Source organism: Dendronephthya gigantea, unplaced genomic scaffold (assembly GCF_004324835.1).
Source record: "Dendronephthya gigantea isolate DGI-Jeju-01 unplaced genomic scaffold, DenGig_1.0 000060F, whole genome shotgun sequence".
NCBI lineage: Eukaryota > Metazoa > Cnidaria > Anthozoa > Malacalcyonacea > Nephtheidae > Dendronephthya > Dendronephthya gigantea.
In genome coordinates, this window is record NW_021163070.1 from 558,815 (window position 1) to 579,804 (window position 20,990).

Below are 20,990 nucleotides of genomic sequence, written 5' to 3' on the forward strand. Positions count from 1 at the left end.
TTACGCGCGGAAATTAATTACACTATTACTGGCCCGGCTCATATGAACAGGCCCTTAGTAGATTATGCAATGTCCAATGATGCCTTTATTTCTAAATTATATCAGGCCTACACTTTTAATATTTTTCTACTGAGAGGTTTATAATGTAGCATGTGTGCACAAGATAATTAAAGCCCCGAGTTTGTGGGCGAGATTTAAATCAAATGCGTTTTATCAATGACACACAAGGTGCATACTCGTTATTTGTTTTATTATGGGTTTTCAGTTGTATCCATCTGCCAAACTGACATTACGCAATTTTCCCGATTTCAATTTTGGTATAGTTAGTTTCCTTTATCAATTCGGTTAGAGTTAGGTTTATAGGGTTAGTTTTTGGGTTTTAGTCCTAAACAGAAGGATCACTTAGCTTTTAATATATACATGCCCTTTTGCTACAGTGTATGTGTCTGTAGTAATATTGTCTTATTTGTGGCGTTTTTAGTCAATTATGAGGTGAGTAGTGATGTTTGTTGCAACGTTTTGGTTTAAATACGGCTATTGATCATCACAGGTTATCGGGTGCCGTTGTTACGATTTTAACGAACTTTGTAATGCTGTATTGCAAAGGCAATGAAAACTACCAAGCTATTTTTTAATCAGGAGTTAAATAGAACCCTTCCGTCTGTTATGAGGCGCCATAGTGGACAAAAGTCTAAAACATTATATATGATGTCATTTTATAATATATGGTGTCATTCTTTTCAATAATTCATGTTTATATAGCAATATTGTCTCTCTTATTCATATGCCATGGCATTTTCTTCACGAATAGGGTCTGTTTTACTTCGTAACAGTTTAAATTGTTTTACATTTTTATGGTCTGATTTGTTTCACGTTTATAAGGTCTACCCTGGGAACGAGTAAATCACTGCGCGTCGCGGTGACAAACATTAGCATTTTCTACATGAAGTACTTCACTTACAGGGACGACCGGAGTCCCTGGATGAGTGAAACGACACAAAGAAGACATGAATTTCGAAGTTGATGTTGAGCAGTTTATTTATCATCTACCAAACAAAATAGAACAAGCCAAGCGACAACTGTTTAGTGGAAATTTAAATGCCATAGAGTTTTGGCATAGGCGGATTGCCGATTTTTTAAACATACTATACGTCTTGTGCCATCGTTTTAAAGGGATTCAAACCGATGGCGATGGTGAATTAATCACTAATTTCAACAATCTTTTTGTTGAAGTATATGCTATTTACAGTAGATTCGAGACCGTCATTTCAACACATGGTAATCGATTCTGTAACGAAGAAGTTGTACTTCGGTTTCCTGGTGATCTTCCTACCGAGGAAACCTCGGGTAGACCTAAGTTACAAATTACGAGAGAAGAACTTGAACGTTTCTTTGACATTTACAAGTCATGGAAAGATGTAGCCTTGTCTTTGGGAGTCAGTGAAAGAACCATTAACTGAAGGAGGATAGAATTAGGAATGTCGACGTCTTCTAGATATGGTCCTCGTTGTACTTATTCAGATATATCGGATGACGATTTGTGTGCGACAATCAGAGAAATTTTAGGGATTCTTCCCAATGCCGGAGAGAGTTACGTTTTAGGCGCCTGCCGAGCTCGGTATACACGTGCAACGCAAGCGTGTGAGAGATGCAATTAACATAGTAGACCCCATAAGTAGAGCGTTAAGAAGAACAGTAAGCATCGTGAGAAGGCGTTATAGCGTTCGTGGACCAAACTCGCTATGGTAAGTTAGGCCTAAAACATTCATGCGATAAAATAGGCAAAGCGTTTCAATGATTCCACAATATACATTTAATAGGCACATTGACGGGAATCACAAAATGATCAGATGGCGGCTTGTCATCCATGGTGGGATAGATGGTTATAGCCGATTAATTGTTTATATGCATTGTAGCACTAACAGTAAAGCCCAGACAGTTCTTAAACTGTTTCAAGGAGCTATTACTATTCATGGTCAGCCATCAAGGGTGCGGTCTGATTTTGGCACAGAAAATGTTGAGGTTGCTCAATATATGCTTCAAGTGAAAAGTATTAATAGGGGCAGTATGATTACCGGGCGATCAGTGCATAATCAACGTATCGAGCGCTTATGGGGAGAGGTGAAAAGGGTGGTTGTGCACCACTTCCAAAATATTTTCTACTTCCTGGAAGAATGCCAAATGTTGGATCCTGTAAATGAACTTCATTTATTTTGCCTCCACTACGTTTATTTGCCTCGGATAAACAGAGCATTAAAAGAAATGGAGAGAGACTGGGCTCATCATCCTATTTCCAGTGCTAATCATCGATCACCTTTTCAACTATGGTACTCTGGAATGACTCAGCTATTACATGTTGACCCCGAATCAGTCGAGGATGCACTAGTTAATACTTGGAATGATTATGGAATTGAAGAGGAAGCAACATTCTCAGATGTTGAGACAGACAACAATGTTATTATCCCTCCATCCCTTGTTCACCTGAATGAAAACCAGCAAATGTACTTACAACAGAGGGTAAATCCATTGGCAGAAGATAACAATGAAGGCATAGATATATATCGTCAAACTCTAGATATTCTTTTAAACCTTTTGCAGGAATAACTAATTTAAAATCTTGTGTTTATGCTTTGTATGCCTAAAATTGCTTTGTGTCTAAACCTTTTAAATCACCTACTCTTGAATTGTAAAAGTTACAGAGTAACAATTGTCATTAGTTTATAACATTTAATGTATATGACAGTTTACATCCCATTATAAAATTAAGTTATGTCCAAATGTCAGTGAATTTGACAGTAATTAACACAAATGAAATAAATATGAATAGTTATTATAGGCAATTATTATTGTCCTTTTTCTAAGTAACACTGTAAACAATGCTGTCCCATCTACCAGAATGAGTGTCAGAGTCAATCTGTTTAGGTAGTAGTTTTAATCAAACTTTTAAAATGGTCACTTTCATGCACTTTGCCCATTTGCAAAAGTAGATTTTTAATGTTTATTGCCATCAGTGTTAACAATTTCCAGTTCAAAACTCATCCTGGCAACTAGGACATATTCTATGAGCTTAATTTTCTTACTGGAGAAATGTGAGATTAATTTTCTCTCTTCCTATATGTGTGCAGGTTCATCTTTTAAATTAACAACTATTTATTTATTAAACTAACACAATTAATTAACATGAAAAGTCAGTGAAATACTTCTCAACAGTACTTCCTATAAAAGTGTTAATGAAAACATTTTTCTTTCATTAATCAATTTCAGTGTTCAGTAAATCCAGAATGTCCAAATTTCAATGCCACATCCATATTTCTGTTAAAAGCTGCTTTTGATGAGTGGACTGTAGGCAGGTACAGGATATTTGTACTTGCACTAGCCTTGGGCAACTTATTATCATCATCATCTTCAAGGAATTTCACATTAATAGACATCTTTCTCTTCATTGGTGGAATGCTCCATAAACCAGTTGAAAATTTCAAAAGAGTACAAAGTTTGCCCCTTGGAAACTCCTCTGACTTTACACAATCAGATGATATTATATAATCTAAAAGCCATTGGTATGATTGCCTTTCAGCATTTGAGCATGGGTTGCTCTTAAGAAATGAAGTGAACAAATCTGGTTTGGGTTCAAGATTTTGGTAGGATAGAATGTGAAAAGCAATATTGTGGTGTATTTTCAACATACGAAGAAATCCCAATGACTCCAAACCTTTGCACAATGAATCAAGTTGATCCTTTCTGCGTCTTACTACCTCATTATATATCAACTCATGAACCAAGCACCCCTTGTTGTCAATATTAATTACTTCAGTACTTGACCATTCACATGCATTTATGACCTCCCAGAAAGAGGATGATTTTGGATGAGTTTCCAAGACATTGTTCAATGCCTCAGGAGTGTTTGCCTCATCCAGTGCATTAATCCATTTGTATAACCCATTGTTTTAAGTTTAACTATGTCATCATATTTTTATTTCAGATAAACCCTTGATTGTTTATCTTAACTTATCACCCATAAAAAAAGCCAGAGAGACAACATGTACCTCAACATGACATTGCAAACGGAGGCTAGAGCATATATATTCTGTGTGTTTCTCGCCAGTAAAGCACCAACGTTTTTTGCCAAAATATAAGTCGTCCTCGCCGCTGAAAATTTCAAAGTTTCAGTTAAAGAAGAACGACAGAATGAACAAGGACGAGATTCACATAAATAAGCGGACGAAAATGGAAGATGCACTGGACTCTGAAGTATCTTTCGACATTAAGAAAATCGAGTCCCAAGATAAATGTAAACCTGGAGTGAGTGCCGTTTCAGAGATATTGGAAGGAGATACCAACGCTGTGGTAAATGTTTGTGGCCTCGTCACGTTCAAAGGTGCGTGGAAACCCTCTTATCCAAAGGGAAGACACTTCAGAAACAGGAAGCCTTGTTCACAGACAATACTGGAAGAATTCGGCTTGTGTTATGGGAGAACGATATTCATTCGGTTACCTCATCCTCCGTTCACACATTTCAAAAATTGTTGTTCGGAAATATGATAAGGGCAAATATCTCACACTCAATAAAATGTCAATGATAAAAAAATCTACAGTTTCAATTACGAGGCAAGACGATGATGCCGAAGGGTTGCCGAATACATGAAAGGTGGATTGCCCTGCAGAAGGGGTTTTATCTATCCAACGCTTTTCTTCCTGCAAGAAGTGCCAAAGCAAGTTAATTTGCAATGGTGAAAAAATGCTGGCAAAATGTTCAGAGTGTGGTCTGGCAAAAGGGGGGAAACACTTTGTTGTTACTTCTTTTGAAGACAAAATAAAACATTTGTACGAATTATACAAAGGTCAAGTTGGAGAAACTACCAATTTTGAGTCTTTAGATGACAATAACATTATGGAGTTTCTCCTAATGGTGGAAGCAACTCTTTGCTATAATGCAAAGAAAAATGTTGTGTCGGTGCACCAAAAGAAATAAAAAAAAACTTTAAGACAATCTTTCAGACAATAAATTACATATTTCAGATGTTAATTATGTTTCTTACACACTTTTGTTCTTATTTTAACTTTAGAGTTTAGCTATGTTAAATTGGTTGCGACTTTATTTCAGATACAATTATGTACTTGGACGCTTACATTCTTATTTTGTTAACTTTAGAGTTTAGTTAAGGCCCTGTTACACAATGCATTTTTTTTGCAACTTGCAATACAACTCTACTCTTGAGAAATGTAAAATCCCAAAGTATGTGTTTTGCATTGATATTTTTTCAATCCATATGGCATATCTTCATTGACTCTACTGATTACAAGCAGAATTCCAAGTTGCAAGAATAATTTCATCTTAACACAGCCTTTGTGTTAAATTAGTTGCGACGTGATCATGTTACACATATTTCACAAATTTCAACGCTTTTGTAATATTTTTTTAACAATTGTTAATTCTGTGATTAGTTGTGGAGTTGTTTTGACGTAATTTGCCTATTATTATTATTATTATTATAGCATTTACTTCAACACGATATGTATTTACAGCAAAAGCTGATGGGGTCGTGCACTTATATCCTAGCAGTTCAAATTACGCTTACAAAAAACAAATATACAAATAAGTTAGTGTTATTATTTACAATTTTAAGAACCATGCAATGTTTCTAGATAAGAAAATTAGTCAAACATTGTAGCGCTTAAGTACTCTTGTTTATCATTAGTGTTTTTAAAGGTTCCCAAGGATTCTAAATTCCTGGATTCATTACTAAGCTTGTTCCATAGCACTGATCCCTTGTAAGTTATGGATTTCTTCATGATTTCTGTTTTAGGTCTTGGCAAGGATAAACAGTTCCTGTTTCTTAGATTGTATGTGCTGGTTCGTTTAGCAAATAGTTCTTGATTTGGAACTGGAGCATTACCATGATAACATTTGTGTGCTAATATTACTAATAACTTTAAGTACGTATTTTTCAATGTTTTCCTATTGTATTTCGTTCGTACTTCTTCAGTTGGAGTATCCCAGTCTAAGCCAAATATAAATTTGGCCGCCCTAACATGCATCCTTTCGAGATTGTCAAATTGCGTTTTGTTAGTTGAACCCCATACTATTAAACCATAAGTTACCAAGGGTAAAACCACTTTATAGTAAAAATCTAACCTAGCTTTAGCTGGCAAAAAATACAAAGATTTTAATAGATTTATTTTCTGTGAGAAAGATTGTATTAACTCTGATGTGTGCTTGACCCATTTTAGCTCATCGTCTACTTCCATTCCTAAGCATCTTTTGGAGTGAACACGTTTGATGCAATAATCACCTAACATTATTCCTCTAAGTTGTCCTATAAATTTTTTCTTTCCGATCAACATATATTCCGTTTTTCCTGGGTGAGGTGTGAGGGAATTAATTTTACACCAATTGTAAAATTTATCCAATACTTTCTTAAGTCTAAAAGTTATAATATCAACAGTTGGTCCGATAACATATAAGGTTGTATCGTCCGCATACATTTCTAATTCTTTATCATCATCCTCACAGAAAATTTCAGGTAGGTCGTTGCAGAATATGGAAAATAAGGTGGGGCCAAGTACCGAGCCTTGAGGAACACCAAATTTTCCTTCCATTTGTTTTGAATGACAGCCATTTACTACCGTTGTTTGAGTTCGGTTTGATAAATAATCCTTAACCCAAGACCATATGTTTCCAGAAATCCCCAATCCATGAAGCTTATTCAGCAGTATAGGATGTGATACTGAACAAACGCTTTCTTGAGGTTTATGAATAAAACACCAACAACCTGACTGTTATCTAGTGCTCTTCTCCAATCCTCCGTCATCTTTACCATTTACATTTCTGGGGAGTGGTATTTTCTATATGCCCACTGGTGTCGACTGTTTAGATTGTGTTGCTCCAAGTGTGATGTTAAGGTTGTTGCTACACATGCTTCCATGACTTTACCCGGTACAGGCAATAATGATATAGGGCGGTAATTGTTTTTGTCCGTCTCATCCTCTTTTTTGTATATAGCAGATATCCTCGCCGTCTTCCATCTATCAGGCACTTTATGTGTTGTAGCACTAATACAATACATTGATGTGAGAGAAGGCAAATTAGTATCCCCTGCATACTTTAACAATTTGGGTGAAACTTCGTCTGGCCCACAGGCTTTGTTCGCTTTTAAGTTATTCAAAGTCTGTGCTATTGCATCCTAGCTTATATCTATGTTCATGATAGTCGGGGTAATACGGTTTATACGGTTTATGTGAGCTGCTGAATTCTGGGTATGGGTCATCATGCATTCTTTAGCTAGTTTCTCGCCAACCGTCGAGAAATGCTCGTTTAGGATGTTTGCTTTACCGGTATCGCTAATTTCAATTTCGCCATTCTCTTTCCTAATCCCTAGAATAGGGCGAATTCGGTTTTTCTCTGTGTCTGTCTTTATCAAAGACTAATAGGTCTTACAATCCTTTACCTCGTCAAACAGTCCTTTATAATAGTTGCATTTGGCCGCTCTTACCCAAGCCGTGATCTGGTTTCTGAGTTCTTTATACCAAGCCCACGTTACGGGATTATTAGTCTGTTGTGCTTCTCTTAAAGTTTTTAACCGAAGATTCATTTTGTGCTTAATTTCGGCATTTCTTCAGCTGAGAACTAACAAGGTCTATCTGCAATATTGTAGAAATCCGGGTCTATCTGTTAAATGGAATGAATCTGTACAAGGTCTATCTACATCAATAATTTATGCCAGAAAATTAATTATTTTCCTGCCACCAGAGTTCTAGAATGGTCTAATTGCATTTCAAAGTTGTAAATCTTAGAGTTAAAAAGGTCTATCTTCAATAAGCCAATTACAGGACATCATTTTCACCACGTGCTTGCAAATATGGCGTCAAACACAAGGGCGAAACGAACACTTAAAGAGGGCGAAATTTATGAATTATTTACAAGGTAAGATACTTTCAAAGCATTATCTCATTTGACAAGAGGTACTTGTATGCAATCAGTTAGTTTATAGGCGGTACATCGTGTGAACTACCACAATATTTGAACGGTTTTGGTGTGTTTGTATTCTTCCTGAATCTGTTGTGACTTGGTTTAAGATTATTTCTTTGGCTCATACACCTCTACTGTAATTAATAAAATATACATTGTTAGATCTGATGATGATAAAAGTGATAAAAATGGCGAGCCAAGACATGATGGTGGTGATTTTGAAGATGATGATGATTTATATGAACCAAGTGAACCTTCAGATTCTTCAGAAGGTAATAACTAAATATATATTACTTTACTATATGTTTTCTAGGAGGTATTAGCACCTTGTATACATCATGTAGCAGTAACTACAATGCTGTATTTATTTGATATGGAGTGAGAGAGTGTACTGCAAATTATGTATGGTACTTTATTGTTTGCATATCCCTTCCATTCTAGCGGTATGTTTTAGTATTTATAAACTGCTGTAACTACTGTACTATAATTCACATATAAATATTGTTAATTATTTTCAGATGAACGAAATATAATAGCTACGAACAGTCCAGAAATTGCGCATCAAGAGTCAGATCTACAAAGTACTTTGAATCGGATACAGCATACTCACAAACGCACTGGGAAGCCTCTCATTCGAAAGCGCAAACGTCAACCAGAGACATGGAAATGTAATATACGGAAGAAAGCAAGGCAGTCTGGAAATGAATATGTGAACAGCAAAGGGCATAAGACAGATGCTAGATCTGTAAAAACAAAAAAAGATTGCAGTAATTGCAAGTTTCACTGCAGTTCAAACATCACCAATGAAGACAGAGAAGCAATTTTTAAAGAGTTCTGGGGGTTAGATGACAATGCAAAATTGAACTTTTAAGCAAGAACAACTACACAGACAGACACTAAAAGACCTGTTGCTGGGCCTGGAAGTCGACGACATAAAAGCATAAACTATACATTTCCCCTGAAAGGAGACCTTGTTCGAGTTTGCAAAGTGTTCTACCTCACAACATTAGATATCAACCACAAGCGCGTCCAGCTTTTTCATCAGAATAAAAAAGATGTGTGTGGAACACCTTCTGGTTTAAAGCGGGGTAATAGTGTAAACCGGCAGATTCCACAGGACATCAAGAATGATATTTGTGCCATATTGCATCATTACCTCGTGTAGAGTCACATTATAATCGTGCTAACACAAAAAAAGAGTATCTAGCTGAGGGGCTGAATTTAACAAATTTGTATGAAAAATATGTTGAACAATGTAAGGAAAATGGAAAGACACCAGGAAAACAACATCTATATCGCCAAATCTTCAACACAGAGTTCAACATAGCTTTCCATGTTCCAAAGAAAGATAGGTGTGATGCATGTGAGGCAATGAAACAGAATGAAAATCCCAGCGAAGAGGAAAAAGAAGTATATGAGAAGCACTTAGATGGTAAGAAAGAGACGAAACTGGAAAGGGACAAAGACAGGAAAAATGAAAACTCATTTATAGTCTGTTTTGACCTGCAGAATGTTTTTTCCTTGCCTACTGCAGATGTCTCCAACTTCTTTTACAAGCGAAAACTAAATGTGTACCATATGACTGCACACTGTTCGGCAAATAATAAAGGGTATAGTGCATTATGGCACGAGGGACTAAATGGCCGTTCAGGGAATGATATTGCAAGCTCAGTTGTGAAAATATTGGAGGCTATTGTGGAAGAGAATGGTGATGACCCAAACATAAAGCATATGATCTTATGGAGTGATTCATGTGTTCCCCAGAATAGAAATAGCCACTTTGCTACTGCAATAAAGATCTTTTTAAAGAAACACCCAGAGATTGTTTCAATTGAACATAAATATTGTGAACCAGGTCACTCTTGTATTCAAGAAGTGGATAATTTGCACAGTCAAATTGAGACAGTTTGTCTTCACTGTGAAATGTACAGTCCAATTGGACTGCTCCGCATGCTAAAAAAGGTAAATCGGAAAAATCCCCTGAAGATTATGCAGATGAGGGCAGATGACTTCAGAGATTATGCTAGTGTTGCTGCTAACGGAATTTTTTCAAGAGTTCCTTTTGCCAAAGTCAAAGCTCTGTTGTACAATCAGAAAGAACCTAAAACTCTAGGATATAAAACAAGTTTTGGAGCTAATGTCTGGGACATTAAGAATGTATGGGAAAGGAAAACCACCAGAGGGAACAGCAGGTCTGATGATGCCAAAGTAGCAAGTCCATCAGGTGGTTTAAGTGAAGCAAAGAAAGATGATTAGAAATGCATGTTAAAGTTCATGCCATCCCTTGACAGGGAGTTTATAGCAAATCTTTTGAAGTAAAATAAGTCTTTTGTTATGAACGAACTTCGAACTGTACACCAAAGTACTGGTCTGGCTTTTCCAGAAACTTCAACTTTTATATACTGTAAATAATAATGTTCTTCACTAAAAACATTTGGAGGGGATAAGAGTACATAATTTAATAAAAGTTTAGTTATTTTAAACTATGGGATCTTAGTATTGCCCCATTTAATAAATTATGTAAATGCTTCCACATGCTTTATTTACAAACTAAGAGGATATCTTCTACCGGGGTGCAATGAATTCTCAATATACTTTCATAACAAAATGGCACTTTGAAAGCTAATATAAAACCACATTTTTTAAAAATATTGGGGGAAGAGGCTCAGCCCCCCATATTTGCTTCTGCAGGGGGCTTAGTCTGTCCCCCCCCCAGCCATCCCAGCTCTGCCACCCCTGCTCTGCTCAGTTACAACACAAATGTACCATCCATGGGGTACAGGACTAGAGTATTTTAGCAGCTACAGGAAAGGAAGGGCCAGATAGGCCCTAGTGATTTTTAAATTTAAAAGTTTTCAGTATTACGAAGGTCTAAATGCAAAACTAAATTTGGCGATCTGCCAGGTATTTATTAATTCGAACAAAAAAAATATGGCAACATATTCACCGATACTACCACTATATAAGACCAAAATGTCGTGACATTTTATTCTAATCCAGAGCGCCTATTGCTACTCAAAGCTTTAAAGGCGATTTTCGTCAGAAATGCAAAAATGGAAAATAACCTACAGTACCTGGTACAAACCGCCAGCCACAAACTCATTTCTCAACAATGAATGCTGTAGGTACTGGTACTGTACAACCAACATTGTAAGTCTTAATTGTAACTCTTGCTACCCTCTCACTACTGTATGACTTAGACTCTGGCAAATCTAAGTGGGCCACTGAAGTGCATGTGGAGACTGGCTTCAAAACTAGTGCTTTGAAAAGCATACTCACCCACTCCACCTTGAGCCCTATTGCATTCAATTCAGGGATGGCCCTATATTCACCCTGAGTGATATTAGGTTTTCTGATCATTTTTAATAATAATTATGCAGTACTTGATCATTATTTTCCCTACTATTAGGTTCATGTATGAGGCTCGGCTTGATGTCATAAATAGTCTAAACAGTAGCTCCATATTGGTTGTTCTAGACTGGGCAATGAAGTTCATCCCAAGAAAGTATCGTGAGAGCCAGTCAGACTGGTTTGGTAAGAGAGGCTTGTCATGGCACATTGGTGTGGCAATGAGAAAGCGAGAAGAGCTCCTGGAGACACTGACCCTTCTGCATATTTTTGACAAAAGCAACCAAAACAGCCTCTATGTCTTAGCCATCATTAATGACATCATTGACAAGCTCAAGGCAGCAATTCCAGGTTTAAAGTCCATTAGTTTCAGACAAGATAATGCTGGATGCTATCACAGTGGACCCACAATCCTGGGAGTACATATGTTGGCAGAGAAACACAATGTCAATGTGCGAATGGATTTTTCAGATCCACAAGGTGGTAAAGGAGCCTGTGACCGCAAAGCTGCATCCATAAAGAATCACATGCAATCATACTTGAACTCTGGTCATGACATATCAAGTGCACAAGACATGAAAGCAGCAATTGAGTCCAGCGGTGGTGTGTGTGGTGTTGTACCCATACTTTGTGGTCCTCTAATTGTGCCTGATCCTGGTCCCATCCAAAATGGGAAGGTGGTGCCTAATCAACGACTTTCAATTCAATGTAGAACAAGTGAAGGTTTGGATGGCCTACAATATTGGAGTTGGTAAAGAAGTGCCATATAGCAATTTTTCTCTGGAATGTTTTGAACTTCCATCACTAAGCAAGATTGATGATGTCATCGACACTGACCTAAAATTTTGTGAAATAATAGGGACTTTACGCAAGGACGACGGAAGGCGTAGAAGATGGCGTTCAAAGCTATCTGACATCATGAATTTTAACTGCGTATGCGTTTTCAAAGACTCTTGTTTTGCGAGGGCAGTCGTGATTCCGTCGACGACTGCAGATTGTGTATTTTGAGGTTGACTAGTCAACGCCAAAAGAAAAAGGTAAATAAAAGCAAAAATATTTAACTTGCATTATTTTTTTTCGCATGATTGATTTTTGCACCATTCTGCTCTAAAATACCAATTATAATTGCAAATGAATTATGAAAATATGTATTTTATACCAGGCTTTCTGAACGTAGACTCGTAGTTGCTTAACTTGTTTCGAAGCACATGGATATAGTAATCCTGCTAATGCAATCAGCATGCCAAGTCAAAAGTTGAAATCATATTTGCCAATGGCCTATTCTTTTTCTTTTTTAAGTACTCCTTTTTAATATGAATATGATGCTTTATTAAGGGCAAGGCACAGAATCATTAAAATCAGGTACAGGATTGTATTTGAACAGTGTTTATATCTGGTCTAGATGACAAACAATACAGGAAATATGGAACAAAACAAAACAAAAACCAAGAAAAGGTCAGAATGTGTTCTGTGTCATGCATGCTGTTCAGCTATATAGTTTGGCCAAAAATATGGAGAGTTATGGAGAGGGGAATTAAAAAGCAAAAAGTAAACAAAGCAAATGAGTCTGCAATTAAAAAAAAGTAGTAATTTAAATACACTTATATAAAACATTTCAGCAAAATGAGCTGACTCTGATGGTTTCACAGTCTGGTCCTTCTTCCCCCTTATTCTGACATTGCTAGGGAGTATTCATCAATAAAGAGTATGTTGAGAAACTGACCTAGACCACTTTTTACAAGAAGCGTGAATTTAAATAGGGTCAAAGTACAAGCCTTAGTGTATAGTCATTTGTTGATGTGAGACAACACATAATTCAGCAAGATGACAGTAATTAACTCTCCTACTGCTAGCAATGGTAACATCCAAGATTTACTTTTTGCCACAATCATGTGTGTATTTGATTTAATGTCATTCCTTTTAGAGCATCCCCAATGATTTGGACGGAAGAACAAGATGAGGAACTATGCAAGCAAATCCTGCTTATTGAACCATTCCAGTTCAGACCAAGAACTAGTTAGAGCGGCAGTGCTTGGAGTAAAGTGGCAGAAGAGCTGAACAAAATAACTTCTTTGCAGGTGAAAGTTGATGAAAGAGCTGTGAGAGATAGGTTTAAAACAATTAAGAAAAAATTCCAGGATAAAATGCGAGATGAAGAAAATGCATCTGGAATTGCCCCTCCAGACTTGACTCCTTGCCAGGGAGCAAGATGTGGAGCTCATGCAATCCCAGGAAGATGATGAGAAAGGTAAAAAGATTGAGAAAGACAAGAAGACTGCTGAGGAAATGAGACTACAATCCTTAGAAACATTTTCAGAAACCAAAAAGAGAAAAGCAGAAAATAATGAAGATGATGAGAGTTCAAAGGCCAAGAAGACAAGACGATCAGGCTCAGAAACCCTGTTGTACCTGAAAGAAAAAGCAGAGATTGATATGGAGTTCAAGAGGGAGGAGTTGGAATTAAAGAAGAAAGAACAAGAAGAACAGTTTGAAGAACAGATAGCAATGAGGCAACAACAAAGTGAACTTTTGAAATCACTCACTAATATGCAGCAATCAATGCAATGCCATATGCAGCAATCAATGCAATGCCAAATGCAACAACAAGCTGAACTTCAGCAGCAGCAGATGCAACAAAATAATCAAATGATGATGATGATGATGCAGATGATGCAAAGCACAAAAAAAAATTAGACAGGGATTGTAACAATAAAATGTAAGTTATATTGACTTAGATAACATTCATATACATTTTGTTCTTTTGTTTGTTTTGTAGTTAATATACTACAGGTGACCTGATCCACTGGGGCATGTTGCCATTTTAAAAATTCTGTGCATGCTGATGTTTCCCATTTTACAAAGCTTGGAACTGTTATATTTTAATTATTTCAGTACATGTAATTAATTATTCCAGAAATGATCCATGCATTTCTTGTACATTTTACAGAGTACAAACAGCACATTCAGACTCTCTGGATGCCTTAAATCTCATTGCTAGGATGTATGGATCTTTCTGGACAACCAATTATACATTAGTTAAGTTTTATAATCCTCATGTAGTTGTTCTACCCACATTAATTAGGCATGTGAAAAGTTTTAGTTCTTGTGAAGTTATCCTGTAAAGTTAGGCAAAACTTAATAAACTCTTCATGTTTTTCATTGGAAGTAAACTTCTAATTCTGGTGGGTCCAATTGAAAAAAGGAGGTTGTTACTGACTTGTAAAGGCATGTCCGTGCATTTGTAAGTAATGCACAAACCAAGTACATTTTCCCGACAGCACTTAAACCAATTTTCAAGTTCTTTTTAAAATCAAGGAAGGCAAAATAATTTGCAATATCGCCAAACACCCACTCAACTGATACCCTTACTCTACTCATGGCGGCATTATACTCCTTTTGTAGAGGTGTCAAATGGGGACCTTTAAATGGGCGTTGCATATGCACACTTATAGGGTACGCTGGATCTCCGCAGATAATGAGTTTCTTCTCTCGGTTAGCTGCAAAGAAAAATCTCGAAGTTTCATTGACCTCCAAAGATTATGATGATGACCAAGATTTGCTTGCAGCCATGAGTGTACAAGAACTGGATCAGATGTGCCAGGAAGTCATGAATGAAATTTCTCTTCTGCATCCAATCACATATGAATCATATAACATATGTGAGATGTCTGCTGCTTCCAAGCTGTTAAAGTTTTCTATATCAATGTTACAGGACATCTGCAAGTGCCATGATCTTGACACTTCACATATCAAACAGAAAAGAAAAAAAAACATATATTGACTTGCTGGAGGGACTTGTCAAGTCATGCACATGCTGACAAAGCTATTTTCGATCAGTTGGCTATTGTACATCCTTAGCTCAGGCAAACACAGTCTGATATACAGTATGTACTATTAGACAGCTTCAATCTTGATTGAATGCACATTGGCTCTTTCAACATTTCTACTGTATATAGTTTATTTTAGAGGGAGAGGTGTCAATTTTAGTTTACAGTATTATTGTATTCATATGTATTATATTCTGTTATAAATATTTTGTTATACTTAAATAGGAACCATTTTTCAAAGTACAACTAAAATATTGAAATGCATGATTTGCCTGTCAGGACTAAACAGCTTTATATCATATAAAGATTATATATTGTTACTCACCTTATGTTGTCTTCAGCGATCTCTGTGATTTATAAATGAAATACGACATAGTTTCATTATTGTGCGCAGTGACCTCACAGGTCAAAAGAGTAGAATTTTGCCGCACTTTGACAGCTCGCCGCGTCGCACATAGACATTTGCCCAATGATTCATTTACATCACCTGAAAGGTCCTTCTTTCAACATTTAATCAACAGAGTTCCAAAAGATTTGTAGACATAGCACACCAGCTACCAGACGTTTTGTATGACCGACTTTTATTGCTACCACCGACTTTTATTGCTACCAAATACATGCATTGAATGACAAATTATTTAAAAATTATTCAGTGATACGATAAACTGGAAATTTGGCCAAATTGTAACCATGAAGCTATTTGATATGAAAAAGCAGTTAATCTTAACGTGGGATGCTTAATTTGTCAAAAATAAACCTCCAAAGTGTGTCTATAAAATTACCTGTATGGCCACCATTTTGTGTAGCCCCCGTTATTTTGCTCATTTTGCCCTAATGCAACAATATTTGGTCAAACTATGACACGTTTCTCAGGATACATTACCCCTTCAAACGTGTAAGTATGAGCGAAATCGATTTTTGAGTGTTTGCCACTAATTTTCAAATATGTTTGATTTTTACAGGCATCTACTCTTCATTGTTTTACATTTTAATGAAAAACAAGTTGATGTTCCTACAATCTCGTGCAAAAATGTTTGAGACAAGCTATTTATTGAAGTATTTATCCTATAAAAAGTAGTTTTTGCCCCCTCCCCCCCAAAACAATGTTGTTTCAACATGTTTTGAAGTAAGGGGATATTTAACAACACATTTACAACATTGTTTTGGGGGGGAGGGGGCGCCAGTCGGAAAACGTTTGTAAAAATGTAAAGTGTCTCATTATTTTTGCATGAGATTGTCTGTGTACATGCCTTTATGTGTAGCCAGGTTAAATAAAATTACGTAAAAATTATTTTAATCCTGCAATGAGCCCAGCCACCGTTTCTAAGTAGTATAAAGGCTTTGATGTAGTTGCTGTGAGAAACTCGATGAAAAAAAAATGATTAAGGAACACGGATCAGGGGCCTGGGGCGAGTAAACAGCCATTTTGAATTTTATTATTCCTTCTGACAGCAACGACGAAATTCTTTAAATACAAAAGTAATCACACTGTTTATGGCCGAATGGAGCAGACGCGGATGTGCCTGAGTCAGAATGTGATGCTGACGATTTCCATCACAATTCGCTAACTTCTTCAAACATACGAAGAACATACTTGGTGACGTATAGCCAAGCAGACCTCCAAATATTTCCGACAAGGCAAAGTTTTGGAGAGCAAGTTTCTTATTATTTTAACGAAGGGACGGGAAAAGTTAAAGTTGAGTACTGGGCCTGTTGCAAGGAGCCACACGAGAACTATGGTGTACATTATCATATGAGCTTAAAGCTCGATGGAGCGAAACGATGGAAAAGAGTGAAAGATAAAATGATGCAAAACCATGGAGTTGTGCTGCACTTTTCCAATAATCACGATAACTATTATTCAGCGTACCAATATGTCACAAAGGAGGACACTGAAGTATTTTTAAGCGCCAATCACCCAAACCTTACCGAGATTGGTTCTCCTAGGACCAAAACATGCATTCGAGCATATTGAAAAAGTCGAATGAAGAAAAGAAAACCCGATGTAACCGAGCCGGAAGAACAGCCTAAGAAGATTGTTAAACGTCTCAGCAACTTGGAGGTCTCTGAATTTATGGTAGCTAATGGAATAAGAAGTCACACAGAGTTGCTTGCCATTGCGGAAGCCCAGAGAAAGGAAGGCCAAAGACTTAGTCAATTTCATTTTATGCCGCTCAAACAAATCTGTCCAGGAGCTTATTGACAATACCTGGCGTTTGCAACATGCACAGGCTACCCTTGATAGAAAGAAACAGTCTTGTATGGACTTGCTACGGGATGCAAGCAAAGTAGTATGCGTTGATGGCTGCAATGGCGAATGGATAAGGTGTGCACGACAGGTATTAAAAAACAACAATATTCATCCAGTGGTTTTTGGTTCAGCGCTGAAGGATCTTTTAACAAAGGGAAGGGGGAAATTTAGAAATCTTATGCTTGTTGGCTGTGCGTGTTCTGGAAAGACATTTTTGTTTGACCCGCTTTGCCAGATATTCAAAGTTTCGTGAATCCGGCCTGTGATAAATATGCATGGGTGGGAGTTGAGGAATGCAAGGTTATCTATCTAAATGATTTTAGATGGACCTCAACTCTCATATCATGGAAAGACTTTCTGTTACTCCTAGAGGGACATGTCGTTAATTTACCTGCTCCGAAGAACCAGTACGCAAATGATGTTTGCATTGATACCGACGTGCCCATTTTTGCCACTTCAAGCAATCCAATCGTCTTTTACGACAGAAACGGGCGGATCGACGAACGCGAAACGGAAATGATGTCGGTGAGATGGAGGATCTTTGAATTCACTAGACAAATTCCACAGGCCGAACAAAAGGACCTTCCGCCGTGCCCACGCTGTTTTGCCGAACTAGTACTGTTGGATGAACAGTTCTGACTCGCCTTGGTGAACTTTTAACTTTCAAGAAAAACATGAAACACGTTACGCGCACGTTACGCAACACGTTACGTTTGGGATCATAGAGAACATTAACGAAAACTGACACGTTACACATGTTACGCCTTATTATTATTAGGGTTAATATTTCTTCCTTTAATATATTAGGCGTAACGTGTGTAACGTGTCGTCTTTCACTGTGTGGTTAGATGATATAAAGCGTAACGTGTGTGTAACATGTGTGTAACGTGTGCGTAACATGTACATAAAGTATTTGAATTGAGTTCTGTTCAGTTGAAGTTTTAAACAAGCCTTTAAAGTTCTTCAAATCTTTAATTTGACAAAGCCAAGCTTCACATGCGTTTTGGAATATACATTTGTCATATAGTTTTCATTCCAAGCACGGATAAGCTATATTAATTGAAAAAAAAAACTAAATCATTGTACGTGTGATAAAGAAAGATAGAGAGTATAATTAATATTTCAGTCGTTCTCCTCGTTTTTCAATAACCATTGCTATTCGTTTGTTCATTGAGTCAAGGATTCGGTCGATGGTACTCTTTGATAAATTGAGCATCGTGCTCCTGACTCTTTGGGAAAATTGTTCAAATGTTTCTGAGCTTATCTGCTTTTCAATTGCATCTTGTTGAAGCTGCTTTGATACCAAGTGAAAGAGGTTTTCGATGGGGTTCAAGTCTGGACTGCGGGGTGGTATGGCGAACGTCACTGCTCCCACGTCCCGAAAAACTTGCCTTGCTGCAGCACTGTTCTGAACAGGGTCTCCGTCTTGGAGAAAACGTTTCCCTGTAGGGTTGGCACTGTCGCAAAATATACGTGGAAATTCAAGTCGCACGTACTTGGCAAAATTTTCACCTTTCATGGGATGGAAGTATTGATCGCAGGACACTACTCCTTTTCCATAAGTGATGGATACAAAGAAGTGCTTCATTCTACCTTCTACACCAGTCTTTTTGCCTTTACTCGTGCAGTTTAGAGAAAGCCCTTCGCTCTTCTTTCTCCAACTCATTGATTGTGTAGCTCGAGCCTGGTCCAACGGGTTGGTCTTGTGTACAAATGAGGTGCCATCAAAAAAAAACTAATGCCCCGCTGCCAGAAATTACTTGGTAACAGCCTCTTGATTTTGCAAGCGAAACGATATCTGCGTGTCAAATCCTTCCTTGTCATGAGACCTTTCTTTCGCGAGTGTAAATACTGATAGCCATGCCTATTAAGTGCTCTTCTTATGCACCAGGGTGAAACATCTGCCGTAATGCCGGCCAGAGTTCGAAGCCTGGATGCGGAAAAAGACCCCTCTGTTGCCCTACAAAAACACGCATTGCCGAATGATGTTGCGTTCATCCCGAACGGACAACTTCCTTGGACGCCCTTTATTTTGTTTACGTTTGTCAAATTGCGCGTCTTCGTCGAGAATTGGTCGTGTGGCATGCCGATAAACCGTTGCTTTACTGTACTTAGGAAAGCGTTCCAATAGCTCTTGTCCACGAATTCCTTTGTCATGGAACAAATACCTCATGTAAACAGAGGTTTCCTTCGAAACGTAAGCTTTTTCTTTAGTCATTCTCCACTCAAATTCATAATATGGAAACAATAGACATTTGTTTACATTTTTAAACCAAGGTTTTAAACGTAAAAGTTAATAATTAATATTTGAAAAAGTTAGCCGATAATAGCGAACAAAAGAACAGGCAAATTTGATCGTATATTTATTTTGGCATTTTATTTCCCAAGTCAACAACGAATGAGATGTATTTAAAATGAGTATTTGTTGGTTTTACATCGTTCTACACATTCACGGATGCTTTTACGTAGTAAATACGACAAATTTAGGGGTAATGTATAAGTAAATATGACGTTACTATGACGTCATAGTTACGTCATAGTATCACATGTGTTTGGGAAAATCCTTAAGCACACATTAACAACACAGTAATACCAAAAAAGGATTTTCCTATTTTTTTCTTCTCCGTAAAGCTCAATATCCCACATAACATATGATGGCTTGAAACCACCTAGACAATCTCGTGCAAAAATGTTTGAGACAAGCTATTTATTGAAGTATTTATCCTATAAAAAGTAGTTTTTGCCCCCCTCCCCCCCAAAACAATGTTGTTTCAACAAGTTTTGAAGTAAGGGGATATTCAAGAACACATTTACAACATTGTTTTGGGGGGGAGGGGGTGCCAGTCGGAAAACGTTTGTAAATATGTAAAGTGTCTCATTATTTTTGAACAAGATTGTAGAAAACCATCCCATAAATCCCATAGTATAGCCATGTTGAATGTTGCTTGGGACTATGTAGCATATTATACTGCAAGATATTTTATTGTGGTTGTAGTTATAAAGCCATTTTATTTTCAAAATAAATGTTGTTTTGTAAATATTTTTCAAATAAGTATTGTATAATTATTAACAAAACTGTGAACATTGGCAGGTTTATGACCACCTAGCTTACATCATATGCTTACATAGGCCAGGTGGGTTGCCAGAGGGGTGCAAATATTAGTATGAATTCAAATTTTGAAGAACTATGTAGGAAAATTCTTTACTATTTATAATTATTTTTGTGTACACCTGGGAGTTCAGAGTCTTGCCTAAGGCCCTGACAATCCAAGCAGCAAATTGAGCACAGTACCATCTCATTTTCAGCAGAATTTGTTAAGCAAACATAATCTAATATCCCTTACAGTTAGTGGTTCTACCACACTATACCAGCAGTTGGCCTGCACCCCCTATAAAACTGCACTACATCCATGCACCTCTGCATCATTCTGACCATAACTATGACATATTTGTCTTTTAATTTGTATAAGAATTGAAAAAGCATTGGGATGTGAACCTTAATTGCTTTGGATTCTAAATTGTTATACACAAGGTATGACATTGCAATTACACAAATGACCATAGAGTACTTAAATTTACATTATAGTATGATAATCAA

At 37.1% G+C, this 20,990-nt stretch overlaps 1 protein-coding gene across 1 annotated transcript; it reads left to right on the forward strand.

The window, feature by feature from the left end:
• Positions 1-13,534: 13,534 nt before the first annotated feature.
• Positions 13,535-14,008, forward strand: LOC114530147 (transcription initiation factor TFIID subunit 12-like). Its single transcript, XM_028551730.1, has one exon. It carries the CDS (start codon positions 13,535-13,537, stop codon positions 14,006-14,008), a length of 474 nt encoding a protein of 157 aa, XP_028407531.1.
• Positions 14,009-20,990: the final 6,982 nt, after the last annotated feature.